A 19,941-nucleotide genomic window follows, 5' to 3' on the forward strand; every position below is an offset into this window, starting at 1 on the left:
TAGTTCAAATCTTGGGAAGATTAAGGACTCGAGGCCATTCTTCTTTGGGGAGATTGCGGTCGCTGAGGATATATAACCAGGAAAGCTGTAGGCTTCGCAAGAAAAATCCCTTGGCCTTTCTACTTCTGATGGAAACTGTACGTACATATTTGGTATTTTCTTTGTGAAAACGACCCCAGTCGTCCCTGGATGCCATGTTAATTTTCTTTCTCAGGAAATTTTTAGAATTAGAACGGTTGTGGTCCATGCCTCGTTCTCATGGTGACTGAAAAAAAGTAATTATGACAATGCACTGAGCTGTCTATCAGATATTAAGAAATAACGCTGTAATTATCTTTAATTATATCGTACTCGAAATCAAGCATAAATGGGCTTAGGCAGCGCATGTAACGGGAAGGCAAGATAACTGATGTTAGTTAAAAAGCTAACGTGCTAGGTTCCAAGAGAAAGCAAGCGTAGCAGGGGCGGCAGATTGTTAGGTGGCCAGATAAGATTAAGAAGTCTGCGGGTACAAGGTGACTGCAGCTGCCACCGGATAGGGTTAATTGGAGAGACATGGGAGAGGCCTTTGTCCTGCAGTGGGCGTAGTCAGGCTGATGATGATTATGAGAGGGTGCCTTTTCCGCACGAGCAGAAGAGAAGGGAGCCCCCTCACCAGTGCCGCACAGGCGCACACTGGAGAACAGAAGAGTAAACAGGCAGTACCGCCCGAAAGAGATGGAGTGCTAATGCGAGTGATGTGGCTGGCGTTGGAAGAGAGAATCCTTTGATACACGTTCGGAACGCGAGTGCAGAATCCCTCATCTACTGTTTTTTAAGTCCAGCTGTCTATGAGCGAGTAAAATGAAGGACAGCGAGCTGGTGCGCTCCTCGCATGCCTACCCTATTTTATAAATATGACTGCGCCCCCCCCCCCACTTTGTTCGCATGTTAGCGTGGCGTGCTTCGGTACAAAGTTTGTACTCCATGCCTAAGAAACAATTTCTGTAATGTCAAACAGGTATCTATTCAAGTACTTGCACTGAGTTACGTCACCTAGCGAGGTGCTCGCAATTTTTTTTTAGAAGTGCGCATAGGACTGGCTTTGTGAGCGTCTTGTTTTGTGAGTGTCCTTCCTGGTCATCTCACTGGCGCACGTTTACAAAATGCTGAACTGAAATTTCAGCCTAAGTGTAGCAATTATAGAGGAAATAGCTTTGCATTGGCGAAGGAATTGTTGTATTCAGGTACACGCTCTCTGCTGTTCAGTTATAAAATTGTGAAGTCAACAAGTTATTTTAACTGCGAATTTTGTTATGAAAGTTATGAAAAATTAGGTTATCGAAATAAGTAAGCCCGTTAGAGCCCCCATATGCTGGAAAGGAAGGTGAAATGGTTTTTACAGAATTCGAGGTCTTTAAATAGTTCGAATCTATGAAGCTTCTAGGTATTGCATGCAAAGTAGCTTTGCGCTAGAATTCAAAATGGTGACGTAATCGCCGATTGAAACCGCGACGATGTTGCGGCTTCTCCTTGGTTTGGAGGAGAGGGTGAAATCTCATGGTGCCATCATTGCCGCCGGAATTTCAGATGTTCATTGCCTTCGCCTACATGCTGACTTGCGTAATCCGATGCCGCCAAACAACGCTTCATGGGCTCCACCTTCGACGGCATTAGTTTTCTTCCTTGAAACAACCGCTTCTTCGCTGGAAACTTAGCATCGCCTTACGTGACGTCATCACTGGGTCCTCAGGTGGTCGCTGTGCACTGCAGAGAAGTTTATACGCCGTCGCCGCTTCAGTCGGCGATTAAGTCACCATTTCAAATGCTAGCGCAAAGATATTTCGCAAGCTTTACCTGCAAGTTTCACACATTCGACTCATTTAAACTCGTAGAATTCTAAAACCTCTTCATTTGCCCTTTAATCGAGATGCCTGCGAGACCCGACTGCAGTGTTAACACTTTAGAGAGCACTGAACTTGGTTTGAAAAATGAACACATAGCTGCAGAGGCCCTGGATTTTAGCTGGTGCTATAATGCAGAGGCTTGGTTTATGTGCAAGTGCATACCTTGTTTTCTTAAGGGAAGGATCCTGGTCAAATAAAAGAAAACAAGGGGTGCGCTGCAAGCAGCCGTCTCGAACTGACGCACGTTCGCATCGCTCCGACTTTTCGAACCTTTTTGGCCCGGACGTTTTTGGGCTAGGCTCCCAAAAATGGATGGGCCAGTGCCATCGTGTTCCTTGTCACCTGTTGACAACAGTTTCAACGCTTCCATGTCGAAGACTACCACAGGAAACCATCCGGATACATCCGATACGCCCACCGCCGATGCCGCCAACATGGCTCCCGGGGAGCCGCAGCAAGCCGCCGAGGCAACATCGCTTCGTAGCGGCACAGATAACGCGGCGCAATCTGTCGCTGTGCTTGACGCCGACGCAAGCATGACGGACGACGAATCCAGCCAAGTGGTTGCGGCGATACCTGTCTCCAATCCCTTCTCTGTTCTTTCCACGGAAAACATGCCTGGAAATAACCATTCTCAGGTAGGATCTTGCACTTTTCCATTTTCGAAATTTGCCAGGCAGCCTAGGATGGGGTTAGGCACTTCTCAGATAACTCAAGAAAACGCTCGCTTGGTGAACAAACGACACGGCGTAAAATTTGGCCGCTCGCAGACAGCAATAAATGGTTGCTACGCGGATACGCATTTTCAATCGCGGGGCCCTTCCTCGGCTCCCATGGTCACCACATTCGGCAGAACCGATCACTCGGCTGATAATGACCACTCTGAAGAGGATGACTGGCAGCCTGTTAGGCGAAAGAACAAAGCTACAGCTGCCGATCCAACCTGTGTTAAACATACTGTGATAATGAAGCTAACTTCACCTGGACAACTAGGCTCACTCCCCGCACACTGGCTGCACAGAGCCATTGCCGATGAGCTTCAAAAAATCCATTTTCACTCAGGCTTTCAAGTACGGCCTCTTGAAAGAAGCAATCAGTTTGCAGTCGACGTATCGCATACGCATGCCAGGGACCATCTTCTCGGACTGCAGTCTGTCTTAATTTCTGGAAAGCCTACATCTATACAAGCCTATGAAACCATTCGCTCCGGCCAGATCCGCGGGGTCATATATCGGGCCAACGGGCTAACAAGCGAACAGCTCATGGCCAACCTCACGTGCTACTCGTGCAAGGTAATCAGTGCCAGGCCAATGGGCAAGAACGGAGCAGCTCTCATCACATTTGAGGGCTCCAGACTTCCCCGCAAAATCCATCTATACAGCATACTCCTGCCGGTCATACCTTATCACCCGAAATCTGTCATATGTGAGACCTGTCATAAAATCTGACATAGGACAAATTCGTGTCCACTAGTCGACCAACGTCGATGCTCGTTCTGCGGTCGCCCCGCACATGGCAACCTCGAGGTATGCCCGACAGAACCACTAAGCCGTAATTGCGGAGGTCAACACGTAGCTACAGACCCGAAGTGCACTGTTCGGCGACAGGCTACCAAAACCCTGAGGAACGGCATTGTCCGCCGATTCCGAGTATCGCGACGGAAGGAGCGCAAGCAACAAGCCGAGCTTCTACATGGTAACGAAACGTTTTCGACGGCTGCGCACAAGAGCCCTGCCAGCGCACAGCGATCACCCTCGGAGCAAATTGTGCTTGTTAAGGAGGACTCCCCTCCAATACAAAGTCAGCCGTTACCAAAGGAACGAGGCAGTGAACATAAAACTAGAGGAAAAAATGCGCACGGCCGCTCTACACAAACTGAGAGCACTAGTCTAAGGAATGCCACACCTCCATCCCTAACAAGATCTCTTGAGCATTCCGCGACGGCGCCAAAGCAAGCACACATACACCGTGCTTATGCTGAAACTCTCCATGCTACACATCGCGGTGCAGAAACGCATCTGGCGCAAGATCGCTCACGCACGGTGCACTTAGATGAAGACCAACTCAAGCACATTATCGAAATGGTCACTGCTGAGGTAATCAAGCGCATGATTCCACTCTTAGGACTGTCGCAGGCTTCTCCGAATCAAGAGCCCGGAATTGGGCACACATCATCTTCTCTTCCGCGCACCTTCCAGTTTCAAAATGGCGGGCACTAGCGCGAAATTTCATGACATTTTTGCTTCGGACTCTCCTATATGGTTCTTACAATGGAACTGCCGGGGAATCCGTCGCAAACAAGCAGAACTTCAAAAGAGACTGTCCATCACGCCGACGCTTCCTCTAGCTATCCTGCTTCAAGAGACTGGTACTAATAGGCCCAATCTAATAGGGTACAAACCTTACTGCACCCCTTCCATAGAGCACCGACGTCCTGGGCCAGGATCGCGATCCGCGAATCCAGTAGCCTATGGGCAGGCATGCGTACTTGTTCTCTCTCGCGCTGCCCACACCGAGCTTGATACGTCCGCGTGGTGCACGCAGACGCAAGAGGTAGCGGGAGTGCGCCTTACATTAGAAGGGGACCAACAAGCATTGGTTTTTTCGGTTTATGCCAGAGCCTTCGGTACTACGACATATCGAGTAGATATATCTTTTATAGAACACTTCTTAAGGATATATCCCCAGGATCGCGTTATAGCGGGGGGTGATTTTAATGCCATGCATACCAGCTGGGGATATCATCGCTCAGATGCTAGGGGAAGGCATCTATGGCAGCACATTGTCAAAGACAAACTGACCATCGTTAACGACCTTACGTTGCCCAGTCGCTGTGGCCAGTACAAAGGTCAACAAGACACTTCTCCAGACCTGACACTTGTTTCCCATCCTAATGAGATCATATGGTCACGGGCTGATGTCATGGGCAGTGATCACTATCCTGTGGTGGTGTCATGGACCCCTCGAGGGCGAATGTCACTAAAGCGGCAACAACGCCATCGAATAGAGGAGCACGTCTCATGGGACGATTTTCGCAGAATGCTCGGTGAGGTGAGGATTAGACGAACTCATTACTCAGATCAACGGTGCCAAGAAGAAAGCCACAACGAAGCTTTTAGTTAAATACGATGCCCCGAAGCCGGACTCCCATCTTTTGAGTCTGTGGAATCGTAGGCTTCGTGCTCTCAAGGCGTACCGCCGCTCTGGTCGGACATCCCACCGTAGGCGCGCCCTCACCCGCATTACTCAAGAGGTCTAGCAGTATACTATGCAGCTCGCTCTCCAAGATTGGCAGCTGCTGTGCCACTCACTCAATGGAACAGTTAACTTGTCGAAGGCCTGGCACATATTTCGAGCTGTCCTTGGCCGCAAAAGGCCGATTCCCCCTTCCCAAGGCATGGCCCTGAAATTGAACGTCTCCCCGGCTGATCTAGGTATACAAGCAGGGAAGGTCTTTTTTCCCCAATCTGAAAAGGTGGATGCCTTGCCTGCGGACCCCGTCTCAGATACATCGAATGATTACGAGCTTCCCTTCACATTAGACGAACTGGAGGCACCCTTGTATGACTCAAACCATAAAAGTGCCCTGGGACCGGATGGTGTACGCTATTGAACACTTCTTAACCTTCCCAAATCACATAAACTTGCCCTGTTGAAAGTATTCAACGAATGCTGGACCAACGGTGCTCTTCCCCCTGCCTGGAAGGAATCAGTTGTCATACCAATTCCAAAACCCGGTAAGCCAAGTCGGACATTACAAGACCTCAGGCCGATATCGCTGACGTCCAACCTTTGTAAAGTTATGGAACGTATGGCTCTGAGAAGACTTGAATGGTACTTAGACAAGTTCAGCGTCCTGTCTCCTATGCAAGTAGGTTTTCGACGAGGACTCTGCGCGCAAGATATTCTCAGAAGGCTTCATAACGACGTTCTCGCATACCCTAGCAGCGCACAGCTCCGGGTGGTTGTTGGGGTTGACGTCAAAAAGGCTTTTGATTCCGTGCCCCACTCTACCATACTTCAACGGCTCCAGGAAGTGGGGATAGGCGGGAACCTCTACCGCTTCGTGAAAGCGTTTCTTGCGGACAGAACTTTCTCGGTAATGCTTGGGGATACTCAGGGTGCACGGCAACCTAACCGAACCGGCGTACCCCAAGGCGCCGTCATATCTCCGGCTCTTTTTAATATCGCGATGTCAGGTCTTCCGCCAATTCTAACGTCGATACCCGGTCTTAATTTTGCCGTGTATGCGTACGATATAACGCTCTGGACCAATTCTGGGTCCCCTGCGGAGCAGGAATTAGCCTTGCAGACAGGCCTTAATGCCGTCCACGACTACATCAAGAAATGTGGCATGAAAACCTCTCCGGAAAAAACCGAGTACGTGGCTGTCATAAACGGTCCGCGGCTGCGAGCCGAGGCCGAACGAAATCTTATCTCTCTTCATTTAGGGGACTCGATTATTTGCCGGAAACAAACAATCCGTATACTCGGAATGCTTATTGACGAGGATGGAGGAGCCAAAAGCTGGATTCATAACACGGTGCTTAGTTGCCATCAGGCTTTACATCTTATGCGCCGCGTCTCTGCGCGTGGGTGGGTAATCAAAGAGGTGGGACTCCGTCAGATAGCCCTGGCACTCATAACATCAAAAATACTGTATGCATATTCTTACATGCGGCTTAACGCGACCCAACGCCTTCAGCTTGAGCGAATCAATCAAAAGGCGATGCGCCTTGTTACTGGCCTGCCACAGTTCTGCCCAGTAGAGGACCTACACGCATGCAGCAAAATCAATGCCCTACAGGATGTGGCAGAGCAGCACTTGCAAGCCCAGCGTGTCCGTCTCTCCACAACGGCGGCTGGCCGTCAGATCCTGCGGGCATTAGGCTACAACACTGACAAATTAGAGCTGCTGTCGTCTCCTGCCCCACCATGGGAACTAATCGATTTAGTAGAGGGTATGCCACTACCAAAGAGCATGAGTTCAGCTAATCCCCAAAGGCGCAAAGCTGCCGCTAAACGTCACGAGAAGATGTCATACAAGCTAGGCCAAGAAGGGGCTATCCAACTATATAAAGACGCCGCTCAGTTTCAACTTGGCGCCGCAATAGCTTGTCACGACTCTGAGTCAGATACCACAATAGTTGAACGGCTCTCCGAGGAACACACTGTCACTAATCTCGAGCTCATTGCCATACGCCTTGCCATTACTCGAATAGTAGATCGACAGGATCCGGCTCCATGCACCTACCATGTTTACACTGATTCACAAGCAGCGTACACCGCATGCCGTGCGGGAGGAGCAGACTATGCCGTTCTTAGCGCAATTCGAACGGAAGCCCGACGCCTGCGAGAGGAGGGCTACACTATTGTTATTAGATGGATTCCTGCACACGAAGGAATCACTGGAAACGAAAAGGCACACCAGGCAGCGCGCGCTGCAGCTCTTTCCGCACCTTTGCCTGGATGCACACTCGTTTCCGCTTCTTGGGCCCGTGATGACGTTGCACATCCGTCGTCACCTCCTATGGATAGGGCCGAGACATGGCATCGCGCACAATGCTATCGCCGCCGCATCCTCCAGCACGTGGCGAACCCTGAGCAATTATACCGCCGCCCACCTAGAACTTTCCGAAGGGTAGAGGCGGTACTCCTCCGCCGCGCCCAGACTGGCCAGCTTCTGTCGCCAGCAAAGCTCAACCTCATCAACCCGCACTCATACCCGACCCCTCAATGCCCGGCATGCCCGGCCAGAGGCACGGCCGAACACCTTTTGTGGCGCTGCCCTGCTTTTGACGTGGTGCGGGAGCGAGCACTTCAGTCCCTGGGCGGGCACCGACCTGGCACCTTGCATGAATGGGTCGATCCACCATTACACATCGGATCATCGGACGCACTCCGGCTCTGGCGGGCTTTTCTCCTATACTTCAAGAAAGAAGAAGGGCCTGGCCGTTCCTTCGCAGAGCCGACCACAGGACCACCCCACTTCGAAGAAGAAGTGGAGACCGGCCCTCCTCCCCCTCCCCCACCTCCACCCCCATGAAGCCCCTCATTTCTGCCGCAAGGCTAGGCCTATTTTATGCAGAAATAAAGACGTATAAAAAAAAGAAAACAAGGCTTGAGAGCCACATGCAAAGCATTTCAATGCGGCACGTACTCCGCACGCGCATCGAGAGCAGTAGCTACAAATAAGGAAGTACGCAATGCCCATAACACAAACGAGCCGCACAAAAACCGTCATGCTGAGTTGCTTGCTCGCATATTGCATGCTGTTAATCAGATAGCATCTCTCTCAGTAATACTGCATATACCACGAAGAGCATGTTTTTTTTTTTTGCCTTAGCCTGCTCTTACAAACAAATGAAAAAGTTTTACTGAATGCTTCAATACATGCCTGGTGGTGGTCTTTGCCGAACTAATAGCTCCACGGAAACTTTGCCTTGGCTGCTTGTGGGTGTCCTCGCTATATGTTAAAATATTACCCGGTCCCGGCAGTGACACATCTCCCTCCAGGACAATACCCTAGATACCATACTTGTGCTGAGGAGGGTTTGCGTTTAATGTCTTTTTCTTCGCTCTTGCTACTGGTGATAGAGAACAGTAGTTCAAACTTTTGAAAGCCGGGAAAGAGCACAGCAATCTCAATCTTTCTGCCATAATTATGAGTTGATCAAAGATATGAAATATACTTCTGTTGTGAAAGGTGTTACATTGCACAGGCAGGCAAATATTCTGAATGAATAAATACGCGAGCAACATTAGCTTGTGATGGCGCAGGCCATAGAAGGGTACTTCACAATAAACATTACATAGGCATTCAAACTTAACAGCAGGTTTTTCTTCCATTGCAGGCAGTGGAATTGTGAGGGATGTTTAAAGTCTTTAAATCCAGAAAGAAAGCAAATAATGTATGAACTTCGCTCTCTTCACAAATGTTGACTGAAAAGGAACAGTCTGTGTCAGAAGTAAAAAAAAAGCCCAAGGTTTTTGTTTGAAGCGGGGTAACGCAGATTTTGTAGCTTTCACTCAGTTCCACATTTGCAGTCTTTGAGAATCGTAGGCGATTTGTGGAGAATTGTAAGTCGCAGCGAGGATAGGAGGACAGATAAAGCATATAAAGCGTTAAACCACATGCATGTATTGTGAAATAACGGCTTCCGAACCAAGCTCAAAGTAACAGTTGGGTTTTAAATAATGTTTGTACATCTGGGAATATCCGCAAGCTCTCCTTGATCAAGGTGGTGCCTATCGTAATGAGGCATAGTACGCGGTGCAAGCATAATGTTGTCTACGTCTACGCAGAGACGCCCAGTTATAATGACAACCATGTATAATCTGTGGTGAGCAAAGTATAAATGGAGCAAGCTCTCTGCCCCAATGAGCAATTTTATGTCAAGGCAGATACCTAAGTAGGTAACAGGAAATTGTGACATTTGTGCAAGCAGTAACAACAGAGGTGCTTATGTAATTGGTTAATAATCATGGAAGCCTTCAAAAAACAAGAAAGCATGTGTCGGTAATCTTCACACCGAAATGACAATAAGGAAAGTCACGCGGCTATGGCTTGAGATGAGAGAACCGCATAAGCATTGGCCATTAGGGTGACGGAATACAGCTCAAGACAAAATAAGAACCAAGCATATATGGCGGACCTACACAGTAAGGTGGGTAGATGGGATTAGGCAATTATTGGAGGTGGCGTTGCTGTAGCTTGCGCAGGAGAGGGCTAGCAGAGATAAGTGGGAAGCAATCCTCTTTCAGTGAACGTCACTGACTTATGAAAATGACGATTATTAGGCAGTCGAGTCCGCCTTTCATTCGGTCTGTACATTTCTCATGCTCTCTCCTGGGGATATGACTTGTGGCACTCATTAAAATAGCGAGACGCATTTTTCTAATGGAGACAGGTGTAGCTGGGAGAAGAAACACCCAGGGTTGTGCGTGACAGATATTGTTGATGGGGCGATTGCATCCAAACATAGAGTAGAAAGATATGTATGAATAGAAAAGGCATTGTCTCTGAGACTGCAAACGTGTACTTAGGCAGTGTGAACCTTTCGTGTGAGTGGTGGTACCTGCTCGCGCGAGGCATGGTTATGACAGGCTTAAAAGGAAGGGAAATAATACCTGTACACATAAACACTCTACTTGAATTTATGTGTGCCTCTAATTGGAGTCTTTTTCCCTTATCTTGCGATTTTGAGAACACACTAATAAATGGTAATGGTATTGGCGAGTTATTTTCAACCCGCGAGTGCGACACAGCGCACAATTTTTTTTACACATCTCCATAAAAAATGCAAAAATATTACAATAAACAAGCTTAATTGTTGCATAACATGTAGAATCGATACGTAAAGAAAGTTATTGCAACGGGTGGAGGTATAAATAACGCTATAGAGCATACTACACCTTTTAGGTTCTATTGCAATCGGTAACTGTTGAGAACAAAGCTTGATTGCAGGCCGTGAGCCGACATCGCCGAAGACCCGATTTGAATGGCAAAAATCCTGGTTAAAATCTGCCATTGTTAATTAAAGATAGCGTATCTTCTGCAGAGAAAGTCCGCTGCCACAGACAACCGGAAAGAACACTGAATGTTCCGCGTGTAAATTCTGTATCTTCGATATTTGCAGCAATGCAAACTGTGGAAGTGTAATTTTCGCTGTGAATATCAGCTCCTGCTGCTAACCGCAAAAAGGCCTATTTCTGGCGGTGAAAATTGGCTTTCCCGGTGCCTGCCACAAGTAATCTGTATTGTGAGGTAAAAAAAGTACTCCAGGGCAGGCGGAGACCATCGTGCGTCAATTACGGAGGGCGCTTGGAGAGATCCCATTTATTCCCATAATGGTTGATTTGAGTTTAGTGGGTATAAGCTGTGCGGTGTGATAAAACCGTGGGTGTTCGTTAATATCGCCGAAATAACATAATAAAGTAAGAAGCTTTTACATCCGCTTGCGATTAACGATTTTGTCATGCGGCATCGAAATTTTCCCTAAAACAATCGCCTCACTGAGGAGCAGTTACAGAGCGTTATTTCGATTAAACGCATGAGTTTAGTAAAGCTACCAGGGGAAAACAATGCCTTAGAGCATTCATTGGGCTCTTGTAACGTTACAGGTTATTTTTATTATTCATTGCAGAGGACAAAAAATACAGTTTGAGGTGAAAAAAAGAAACCAGGGGGCAACCATACAGCTGACGCCACGAGCTGGTGGTAAGAATATATTCTGGCTTACAGATTTTCTCACAGTGGTCCTATCTTGAAAAGAATATATAAAACCACTTTCTTTTTTAAAAATGTCTAAGCCTGTGAAATCGGCATTACACAGCGGTCAGGAAAAAGAATGCGTACCCCTGTGCGCGGCAAATTGGCAAGAAATCTGCAGTTATCTCTTTCTATTCTAATTATGTTCAGGAGATATTTCCATTCACAAAAGTGCTTGTTTAGAAAGGCTTCCAGAAGTGCAGACATGGCTACCTTGTATAGTCTAGAAGATGGTCTAATTTACACATAGAAGTGTGGCCACAGGAACCCTGACAAGATATGCTTCTCCTTTTGCACGTTTTATGGCAAATCAGTTGTGTAAAAAGAGCCCACAGTGAAATGAGATAAAAGAGAAGTACAGGGTTTGATCTCTCATCATAGCGAAATAATTTTTGCCCTTGCCTTCATTCCAAGAAATATTTATGGCTGACCATAGCAACGTGCCCTGCTCCTAAATTTTGTACACATTGAATAATTGCGCATGCCGCATGTCTGAGGTTTCTACCCCGTAATTTCTAAAACATTTCAAACTTTTCAATCTCCGTGCAAGTGCAAACTTGTATAGACCTCCAACTATGGACAGTTATTGTGCCCCTTTATGCATAAGAAAGTATAATTATTTCTCGCAGACCTGTTTCCTTCATTATTTGCTTATATGATTGCCGTCAAACGTGGTAGCGGTAAATTATATGAGTTTTGATATTGAGGTCTGATGAAATTGTTTTGTTTTGAGCATTTAAGTGTAAGTTCGGCTGGAATAAAGTTTAAGCAGAAATTTTTATTAAATGCAAGGCGAGGAACGCTTGAGATTTTGATGAATATTGATTCACAACAAAATTCCTGCGTCTCTTCCAACCAGCATCTCCTATCCTCTAATTGTTGTTTTACAATCACCTAGCCTAAGTGTTTAGATCTTAAAAACGCAGATGGTACGTAAATTATTTCTATAAGCAGCTATAACTCGTGAAGAAAAGCCGATGGCAGATAAATTCTGACGGCCGGGTCATTGATTTGGGCGTTCTTTTTGCGTCTTTTCGGAAAAAAAAAGCGTAAAAGGCCTCAGAGGGCGAAAAGGTTTGGGCCATTTACATGAGTCAACGTGACTGCGACAGCGTCAACTCCGACAGGTCACAACCCTTTTGCTGTAAATGTACCGCGAGAAAACGCACCACTTTTTGTCCTTGTTTGCCATTTTCGGAGGGCCGCCTCTTTTTCACGTTTAGAGCGTTTTCATGCTAAGCAATAATTCAGAATAATTCATGCTAAGCAATAATTCAGAAAAATAAAACAGCTCGTCCGGTCTAAAAGCCGTCGTCGTGACCTAGGCAGGCAACGCATATTCCCGAACGGTTTTTTTTTTTTTTCAACACGGATACGTGGATATGCATGTAAATAAAGGGATATATACAGATTATTTCAGAGCCCGCAGCTAGTGACAGCACTGCATTAGCTTGACAGAAAACAACAAAGCTACAAGTGCGACAAATATAGACACCGCATCGACAGCGGAAACCACTCTGGTAGAAAGTCTCTTTTATCGTAAATTTCCCTGACCTGGAATATCATTCGGCTAAAATGGCCCCTGGGCTAAGCAAGAGGTTTAGCGAGAGGTTCAGCGTTGCGGTCTGCCATGCGCGTTCTTCACAAGCTATGAAGTCCAATGAGAAAAGACATGTCTTAGGGATCGCAACCACGTTGAGTGGCCACACGGTAACGTAGACTATAGGAATTTAAAACAAACTCCTTCTTTAGCGTCATTCGCAGTACACCTGAACACAAAATCTCATTGTTGCAGCTGATCAAACACTGTTCAATGATTTCAGCTATACTGCCCAGAAGACGGTTAACAGAAGGTACAAAAATGTTCTTACTATGGAGCCACATTTGAAAAGGGAGAGCTTTGGTGTGTTTAATTTATGAAAAAACGTTTTGGTGCAAGGAGGAAGCGGCATCTTGCACACGCGCTTTAACACATCATGACCCATGAGGCTAAACTACATAGAACATACAATGGTGTCGAAAAGACCATCGTTATCAAATCTCTACATAGTCAATTGCGCAAAACAGACTATAAGTACTCGTTATAAAATCGAACTGGCAAAACCTCACCGATGCACAAACTTCCTGCATAAAGCCTACTAAGGAGGGGCACTCAGTAAAATATGATGGAAAAACTAAGTTTGGAAAAAGGATCATGAAGATAAACTGCAAGATTGTTCTGACATCGCTTGGAAACAATCGTGAACAAACAAGAAACGGGCAACTAAATTGATTGAGGTTGAGGTGTTGAATGCTACAGGTGGGGTTAGCCTTGCTTTATCTGCCGGCAATTGCTCCACAGTAGCGTCCCTTCTATATTAACAATGTCCTAAAGCCTGTCGCATCTACCCCGCTATGCGCACAGTCTCTTATAATAACACACATTCTCTCCCGCAGTCACCATCTATGCGCACAATCAATCCACACTGTCCACATCACAGCAGGACACATGACAGCAGGAACAGACTATGGCCTACTGTGATTGAATGTGTGCGTAGATGGTGTCTTCCGGAGTGGGCTACGTTATACTGTGAGTGAATGTGTGTATGGATTGTGGCACTACAATGGCCTATGTTCTACTGTGACTGAATATGTGCATAGATGGTGACTTCTGGAGTGGGAAACTAACTCTCACACATTCACCTGAACTAAGTGCAAACCTCTTGCGCAAAGAGGCATCAAAAGATTATCACCTCGCATCGGCTAGAAAGTAGATGTCCAAACAAAAGTGTCAAAATATTCGATGCAAACGCTTGATGTAATATCTAGCGCAGTGCAATACCTGGAGTACATACTAAAATTTTGTTGCCAGAAAGGTGTTCCAGGCCTCTGCGTTGCTAAAAATAGAAAGGCGATGTGGGACAAGGCTCTAACCATAACGCTCAACGCCTGGAACTCGCTTCATTTAGTAATGTGCACTTGACTTAAATGCATGCAGTGGAATGCCAAGACATTTGGGAGACACACACGACCATTCTATTCCGGCATAACAGAGCGATGTTGAGCCCTGAGTACCATGCAACAGGCCCCTCCTTTTAGAGCTATTCATCAGAACTCGTGAGACGATGCTGAATTGATGTATTTAGTTGTGTCAATGCTACGCTTCTCAATGCAGAAAAAAGCAAGATAATCAGCATATGCAAGAAATGCATTACCTAAGACAGAAAAGCCATGGATATTAATGTTACACAAAAGAGAGAGAGAAATACGAACGGAAAGGCAGGTAGGTTAACTAGGCGATGCCCAGTAAGCTACCTAACACGTGGGAAGGGGAACGGAGGGAGATATAGAAGGGGACGAGAGCAAAGGGAGATCACAAAAGATTCAAATAAATCGGCTCCAGATGAAGGGCAAAAAGCAGCGAGGACATCGGGCAGCCTTGAATTACAGAAGAGCGAATTGGTTCTGGGTAGGACAATGTGAAGCACCCAGCTCATATATTAATGAAATTGCTAGTGCTAAAAGCAAGTTATAAATGCATGTTGCGGAACACTTCGATCTCATAAAAAGCGTGCTTTGCATTGTGAATGCCCGACACTACAAGCTTTGCTTGATGAGTGTAGTCATGTGATTGCGAAGCAGATTCCTCGACTGATGTCCAGTGGAACCTTAGTGAATGGTACTAACAAAGTAATGATCGTGTTTAGTGAAACTCCTGGTAGAGAAAATTCCGGCAATATCGCTCATTTTACATCTCTCGTGACGCCTTTATAAGATTGTTCAGTTATTAGCGGCTCTTTCACGCACCAGGAGGTAGAGCTAGCAGTCAATCGTTTACCTCCTTTAAAAACTCTTGGTCGTGACGGGATTTCGAGTGAATTTTACAAAGCATTTCAATCCCTCTAACTGCAACCCTGCTGCAGGTCTTCACGATGACTTTGATGTAGAGGCCCTTCCACAGTCTTTCACAAGAAGCCCTACGGTCTTAATTCCGAAAAAGTACTGTAAGGGAAAAACTGCGTTCAGTGGAGGGTTAAGGGCCATCACGTTTGCGAATGTGGATTACAAAATTTTTGCTAAAGTTTTGTCAAATTGCCTACAATTCGCAATGTACGTTCTGATTGGTCCTCAAAAAATGCGCAGTTTTGATAGGCCGCTCAATACAATGTCGTTTACATATTCCGCGTATAATTCTAGAAACTTGCTCCTGCTCTCCTGATCAGGTTGTTTTGCTTCAGATCTATCATGAGAAGACGTTCGATCGGGACCGCCATTCTTTCCAGTTTTCTCTTTTAGAACGAGCTTATGTTGGTGGTACTGTTCTTAAATGTTTGAAACACTACGACATCAGTTGTTCGATTCGCTTAATTGTCAATGGTCATTTGCATATGCCACAAACGGATATTGGCTCAAGCGTGTTAGAGGGCCACTAAGCGAGTGCGAAAGTGAGACAAAGAGAAAAATTGAAGGAAATGACGCTATCGCGTCTACTCAAGGCAAAGCTGAAGTGTCATTCTAAATTTATTTCCCCAAAAGTAACGGCGTGTTTATGTTTTAAATCCTTTCCTCTTGTTATCTGGTGTTCCGTGGACAACGCATCTCACGCCTGAACAACATTCACCATTACGAGGGTATATTCACTCAAACCTTCCTTTTCCGACGGTCGGTTACTTGTGTTTCAGCGTTCAAAGATTAACAAAGAGCTAAATAGAGGGTTTGCCACTTTCTTCTTCCTTTCCTCTTTAGGCGATCTTGGTCGTTCGACTTGGAACCTAACTATGAAGTGCTAACTGCTGCGCCGGATTGCATTCTTCTGAAAGTTGGAACTGACGGGCAAGGTGTGTGCTTCGGTATTTACCGTCTGTGTGATGGACAGAAACTGCAATGCCAAAAACTGTTCTTTTTTTTCAACCAAGGCGGCACGAGTCTCAATGGCGCAGCGTAGAGACGCCTTGAGTGCTATAAATGGCGTCCACTCAAAGTCAAAACGAAAATTTTCTGTTCGCAGATAAATAAAACGTTTTCATTGTTAGCATCTATTTATGATGCTAGGCTTTATTACGACAAACGCTTGTGATACGTTTGTCTGCTTTAATAATGTTTTGTTTAATCAGAACAGCCCCAAAGACGCTTAAAGGGACTATGCAACGAATAAAAAGTCAGTTGTAAATGTTTTCAATGCTTAGAAATGATGCTAAGAAGCATTCACACAAAGTATGAGTCTTCGGAAATGAGCCGGCAATTTATTATTGATTGTAAAACATTTTATTCGCCGGGAAGAGCTTGGCAAGAGGTCGCGTTAAGTGGTCGAGAGTACATGAACTTTTAAAACCATGTTTTTCAAAATTCGCGGGCCGATTGGTGTACTCGTAGCGACCGATTTTGTAACTAAAATCGTGGAACAAAGACGTCACTGTACCATGACGTCGCCAGGCCACCACACGCTCTCATTCGCTGGAGCCACGGCAGCCACGACGTCATGGGCACACTTCCGGTAGCCGTGAAAATCGTCTGCTCGTGCCGTCGCGCGACCCTCTCGGGCAAGCGAGCCAGGGCATTTCCTTCGCGCATATGGTTTCAATTTTCCTCTGCCGCCTCCTTCTGTCGGGAGTTCCGGAGCCTCTCGCACGGCTCTTCGTGCGCCCGCATAGGGCTCGATGCCCATCGCGGCCGTAAAAGCGAGCAGTCGTACCTCGAGGTTCGGGTTTATTACTGCTAATTACCACAGATGACAAGCAAAGAAACCCGACGCGTACCGCAATCCAGGAAGACGAAGACACCGGAGAGATGCCGCCACGCCGCCGACGCTGCTGCTTGGGGGCTAGGAGCGACAAAGGCAAGTTGCAAAATAAACGTCAGTGGCTGACGTATTCATGGGCAGAGGCCCAGTCCCAGAGCTGTTCTCTTTATTTTTTTCTGGTGCTCCTCGTGTACGAGTTGAGGGGGGAGAGGAGGAGCATAATTTTTAATCGTCTATATCTTCGCTGTTATTGATGCTAGCTCTACAATTCTTGCACTGGGGTGACGAGTGATCGAATGCCTATCTCTCGTCTGCTTTACGTAATCTCAATTAATTTATTGCATAGTCCCTTTAAATGTAGAGCTTTTACAGAGAATACCATTTTTAGTGAAAACAACATTTTAGCCATGCAGAGGTGGTAAGTGTAAACGTGTTCTACGGCTCCCTTAAAGCACTTCCGAACGGAACTCGAGTGCTTGGCATATATCTTTGATGATGCTCAGAAAGTAATCGACCTTATCATAGCGTAATCAATGTATGGCCATGGTGGATGGTGCATGTAGCGTACCACGGCACAGAGCTTTAACGCTCAAGAAATTTGTTTTTAAAAGTGAGTGCTTTTGTCGCATTAGAAACGAACCTCTTCGCAAATACATTTTAAACAGGTGACAGTACAACTAAAAGACGCACTTATCTTTATTGCCTCTGTCCATGAGACTGTTCGTTGCCTGCTGTTAGCACCTAAGCGGCGATGATTTGTGGTATTCTGCACTGTTTCTCGCACCAATATAGCCTATTACTGCCAAATACACAGAAACTGTACACCGAAGCAGCCTCAGTAACGATTCCGTCTGTGTCAGACTTGTTTGTAGGGCCTTAAAGTAATTTCAAAACTGAAAAACGTTTCAGGAAGGAACGGGAACAAAGCAGAACTCAAAATTTTCGTGTACTCTTCTGACCTAGGCTCCATGCATGCTTACAGTCCACAGAGCTTGTTCTGGAACGTGGATGTAGAGCATCAATGAAGGCCAGGATGGAACAAAACTGCATGGCACAGATCTCTTCTGTCTGGGCTGTCGCCTTGTTCGTTTGAACATAGAGGATTAGCTGTACCTAAGTAATGTTCAAGCTTTATACTTAATATGTTGCACTTGTTTCCAGGAAAGTTCTACTGCATGCTTTGGGGACTAGCTGGCGACCACCATAAAAACGACGAAGAATGTTTAGATGTCCATAGCAAGCATTGCACGAAAGAAATGACTGACGTGTGGTCAGAAGGTCGGCAATGTGTCGAGCATGACGACTTGGCCAGAGCCGCACAGTCCAAAAAACTTAGCCAACCAGAGCAAGAAGACAAGGTGGCCGGCGGCCTGTTGCTGCGAGTTGATATCGCATGCATCCGCTGCAAATGCGAGGATTCCATTCAATAGAAGACTCCTAGCATAAGCTTATAATATTTTCTACAATATCTGAAGCTTTCCCAGAGATCTACAAAGCATTTTATTCCTTGTGGCTCCATGCCTTGTTCAAAATATGCTGTCTTTCCTCTGCACACGTCACCTTTACCTGTTTCAAAAACTTGAGTTCTTGAAAAGGGATTTGTAATAAGAGCAGACATTCGGATTGTTCGTTGGTTTATCCAGCTGTGAGCCTTTGCATTCAATCGGTCCTAAGAGCTTTCCTTACACAGGCTAAAGTAACACAGAGGACAACCATAACCTTTGTCAGTAAAGTTCCGAGACTGCGTCTGTTAAAAAAAAGCGTTTAACATTGAAATCACTTGTGCAGCACCCCTTAGAAATTGTCTCCCTTGCAGTCTGTACACAGCTTCTAACGCTTCTTGAAGTCTTGGAAACAGTTGCAAAACGCTTCTTTTGGCACGGCTGTCAGCTCCTTTGTCGTGACGTCTTGAATGGTCTCCACGCTCCCCATCCAGCGACCTTTTAGGGCTCTCTTCACGCGAGGAAACAGGAAGAAATCACATGTGGAGAGGTCATTCGCGTATGGCGGATGGGAAAGCACAGTAATGCTGTACTTGGCGAAAAACTTCTGTCACGCCTTGCGTTATCGTGGAGAAGGCTCTATTGTCCAGATGACCATAAGTCAGGGCGACGGCATCGCAGTGCATCACGCATGTGTTGGAGCGCGTGGATATAAAACTCCTGATTCACCGTCTGCCCTTGCGGGACGAACTCGTGGTGTATGACATCTCTAACATTGAAAAAAAACTATCAATATTGTCTTTGTTTTGGTCTTCTGTCGCCGCACCTTTCTCGACGCCAGACGGCTTGTGGACCGCCACTTGGCACTCTGCATCTTTGAGGATTGTATTGAAAACACTACGTTTCATCTTCAGCAATGATGCTGTCGACGGATGCAGCATCCTTTTCTGCCTCGAAGAGCAAATCAGTGCTCAGTGATGCCCGCGTGTCTTTCTGGTCCTGTGTGAGTGAGTGCGGCCGAAGTCTAGCATTCAGCTTTCGTTTCCTCAAGTTCTCAGGCAAAATTTGGTGGCATGTTGTCTGACTAATGTCGAGAGCCTCTGATAGCATGGGGACTATAATGGTGCAGTCTTACTGTAGGATTTCGCTGATACGAGCCACGTTGTTTTCATTCCGTGAGGTTGAAGAGCGCCCGTGCCTTGTGTCGTCTTCCACAGAAGTTTTCCCCGAAACAAACCTCTTGTGCTCCTCAAAAAGTCGCGCCCGCGATAATGTCTCGTGGTCGTGTCACGAAGGAGCTCATACGTCTAGCCGCCGCAGTGGCTGAGTGGTTACGGCACTCGGCGGCCGGCTCGAAAGACGCGGGTTCGATTCCGGCCGCAACGGTCGAATTTCGATGGAGGCGAAATTCTAGAGGCCCGTGTACTGTGCGATGTCAGTGCACGTTAAAGAACCCCAGATGGTCGAAATTTCCGGAGCCATTCACTACGGCGTCTCTCATAGCCTGAGTCGCTTTGGGACGTTAAACCCCCATAAACCAAACCAGCTCATACGTATGTGTGGCTGCCTTGCCAAGCTTCACGCAGAATTTTGTTTACACGCTGTTCGAGGCGGATGTCCATC

At 46.5% G+C, this 19,941-nt stretch overlaps 1 protein-coding gene across 1 annotated transcript; it reads left to right on the plus strand.

Moving 5' to 3' along the window:
- Positions 1-6,615: 6,615 nt before the first annotated feature.
- Positions 6,616-8,755, plus strand: LOC144119489 (uncharacterized). Its single transcript, XM_077652085.1, has 3 exons — positions 6,616-6,847; positions 7,166-7,749; positions 8,741-8,755. The coding sequence occupies exons 1-3, from the start codon at positions 6,616-6,618 to the stop codon at positions 8,753-8,755; spliced, it is 831 nt and encodes a 276-aa protein (XP_077508211.1).
- Positions 8,756-19,941: the final 11,186 nt, after the last annotated feature.

This window comes from Amblyomma americanum, chromosome 1 (genome assembly GCF_052857255.1).
Source record: "Amblyomma americanum isolate KBUSLIRL-KWMA chromosome 1, ASM5285725v1, whole genome shotgun sequence".
In the NCBI taxonomy this organism is placed as follows: domain Eukaryota; kingdom Metazoa; phylum Arthropoda; class Arachnida; order Ixodida; family Ixodidae; genus Amblyomma; species Amblyomma americanum.

What these genes read in the sequence shown, in the direction of transcription:
- LOC144119489 (XM_077652085.1), top strand. Translation starts at nt 6,616, where the DNA reads ATGCGCCTTGTTACTGGCCTGCCACAGTTCTGCCCAGTAGAGGACCTA. An exon ending in ACTAATCGATTTAGTAGAGG is followed by an intron (nt 6,848 to 7,165) that starts GTATGCCACTAC and finishes ATTCACAAGCAG; the next exon opens with CGTACACCGCATGCCGTGCG.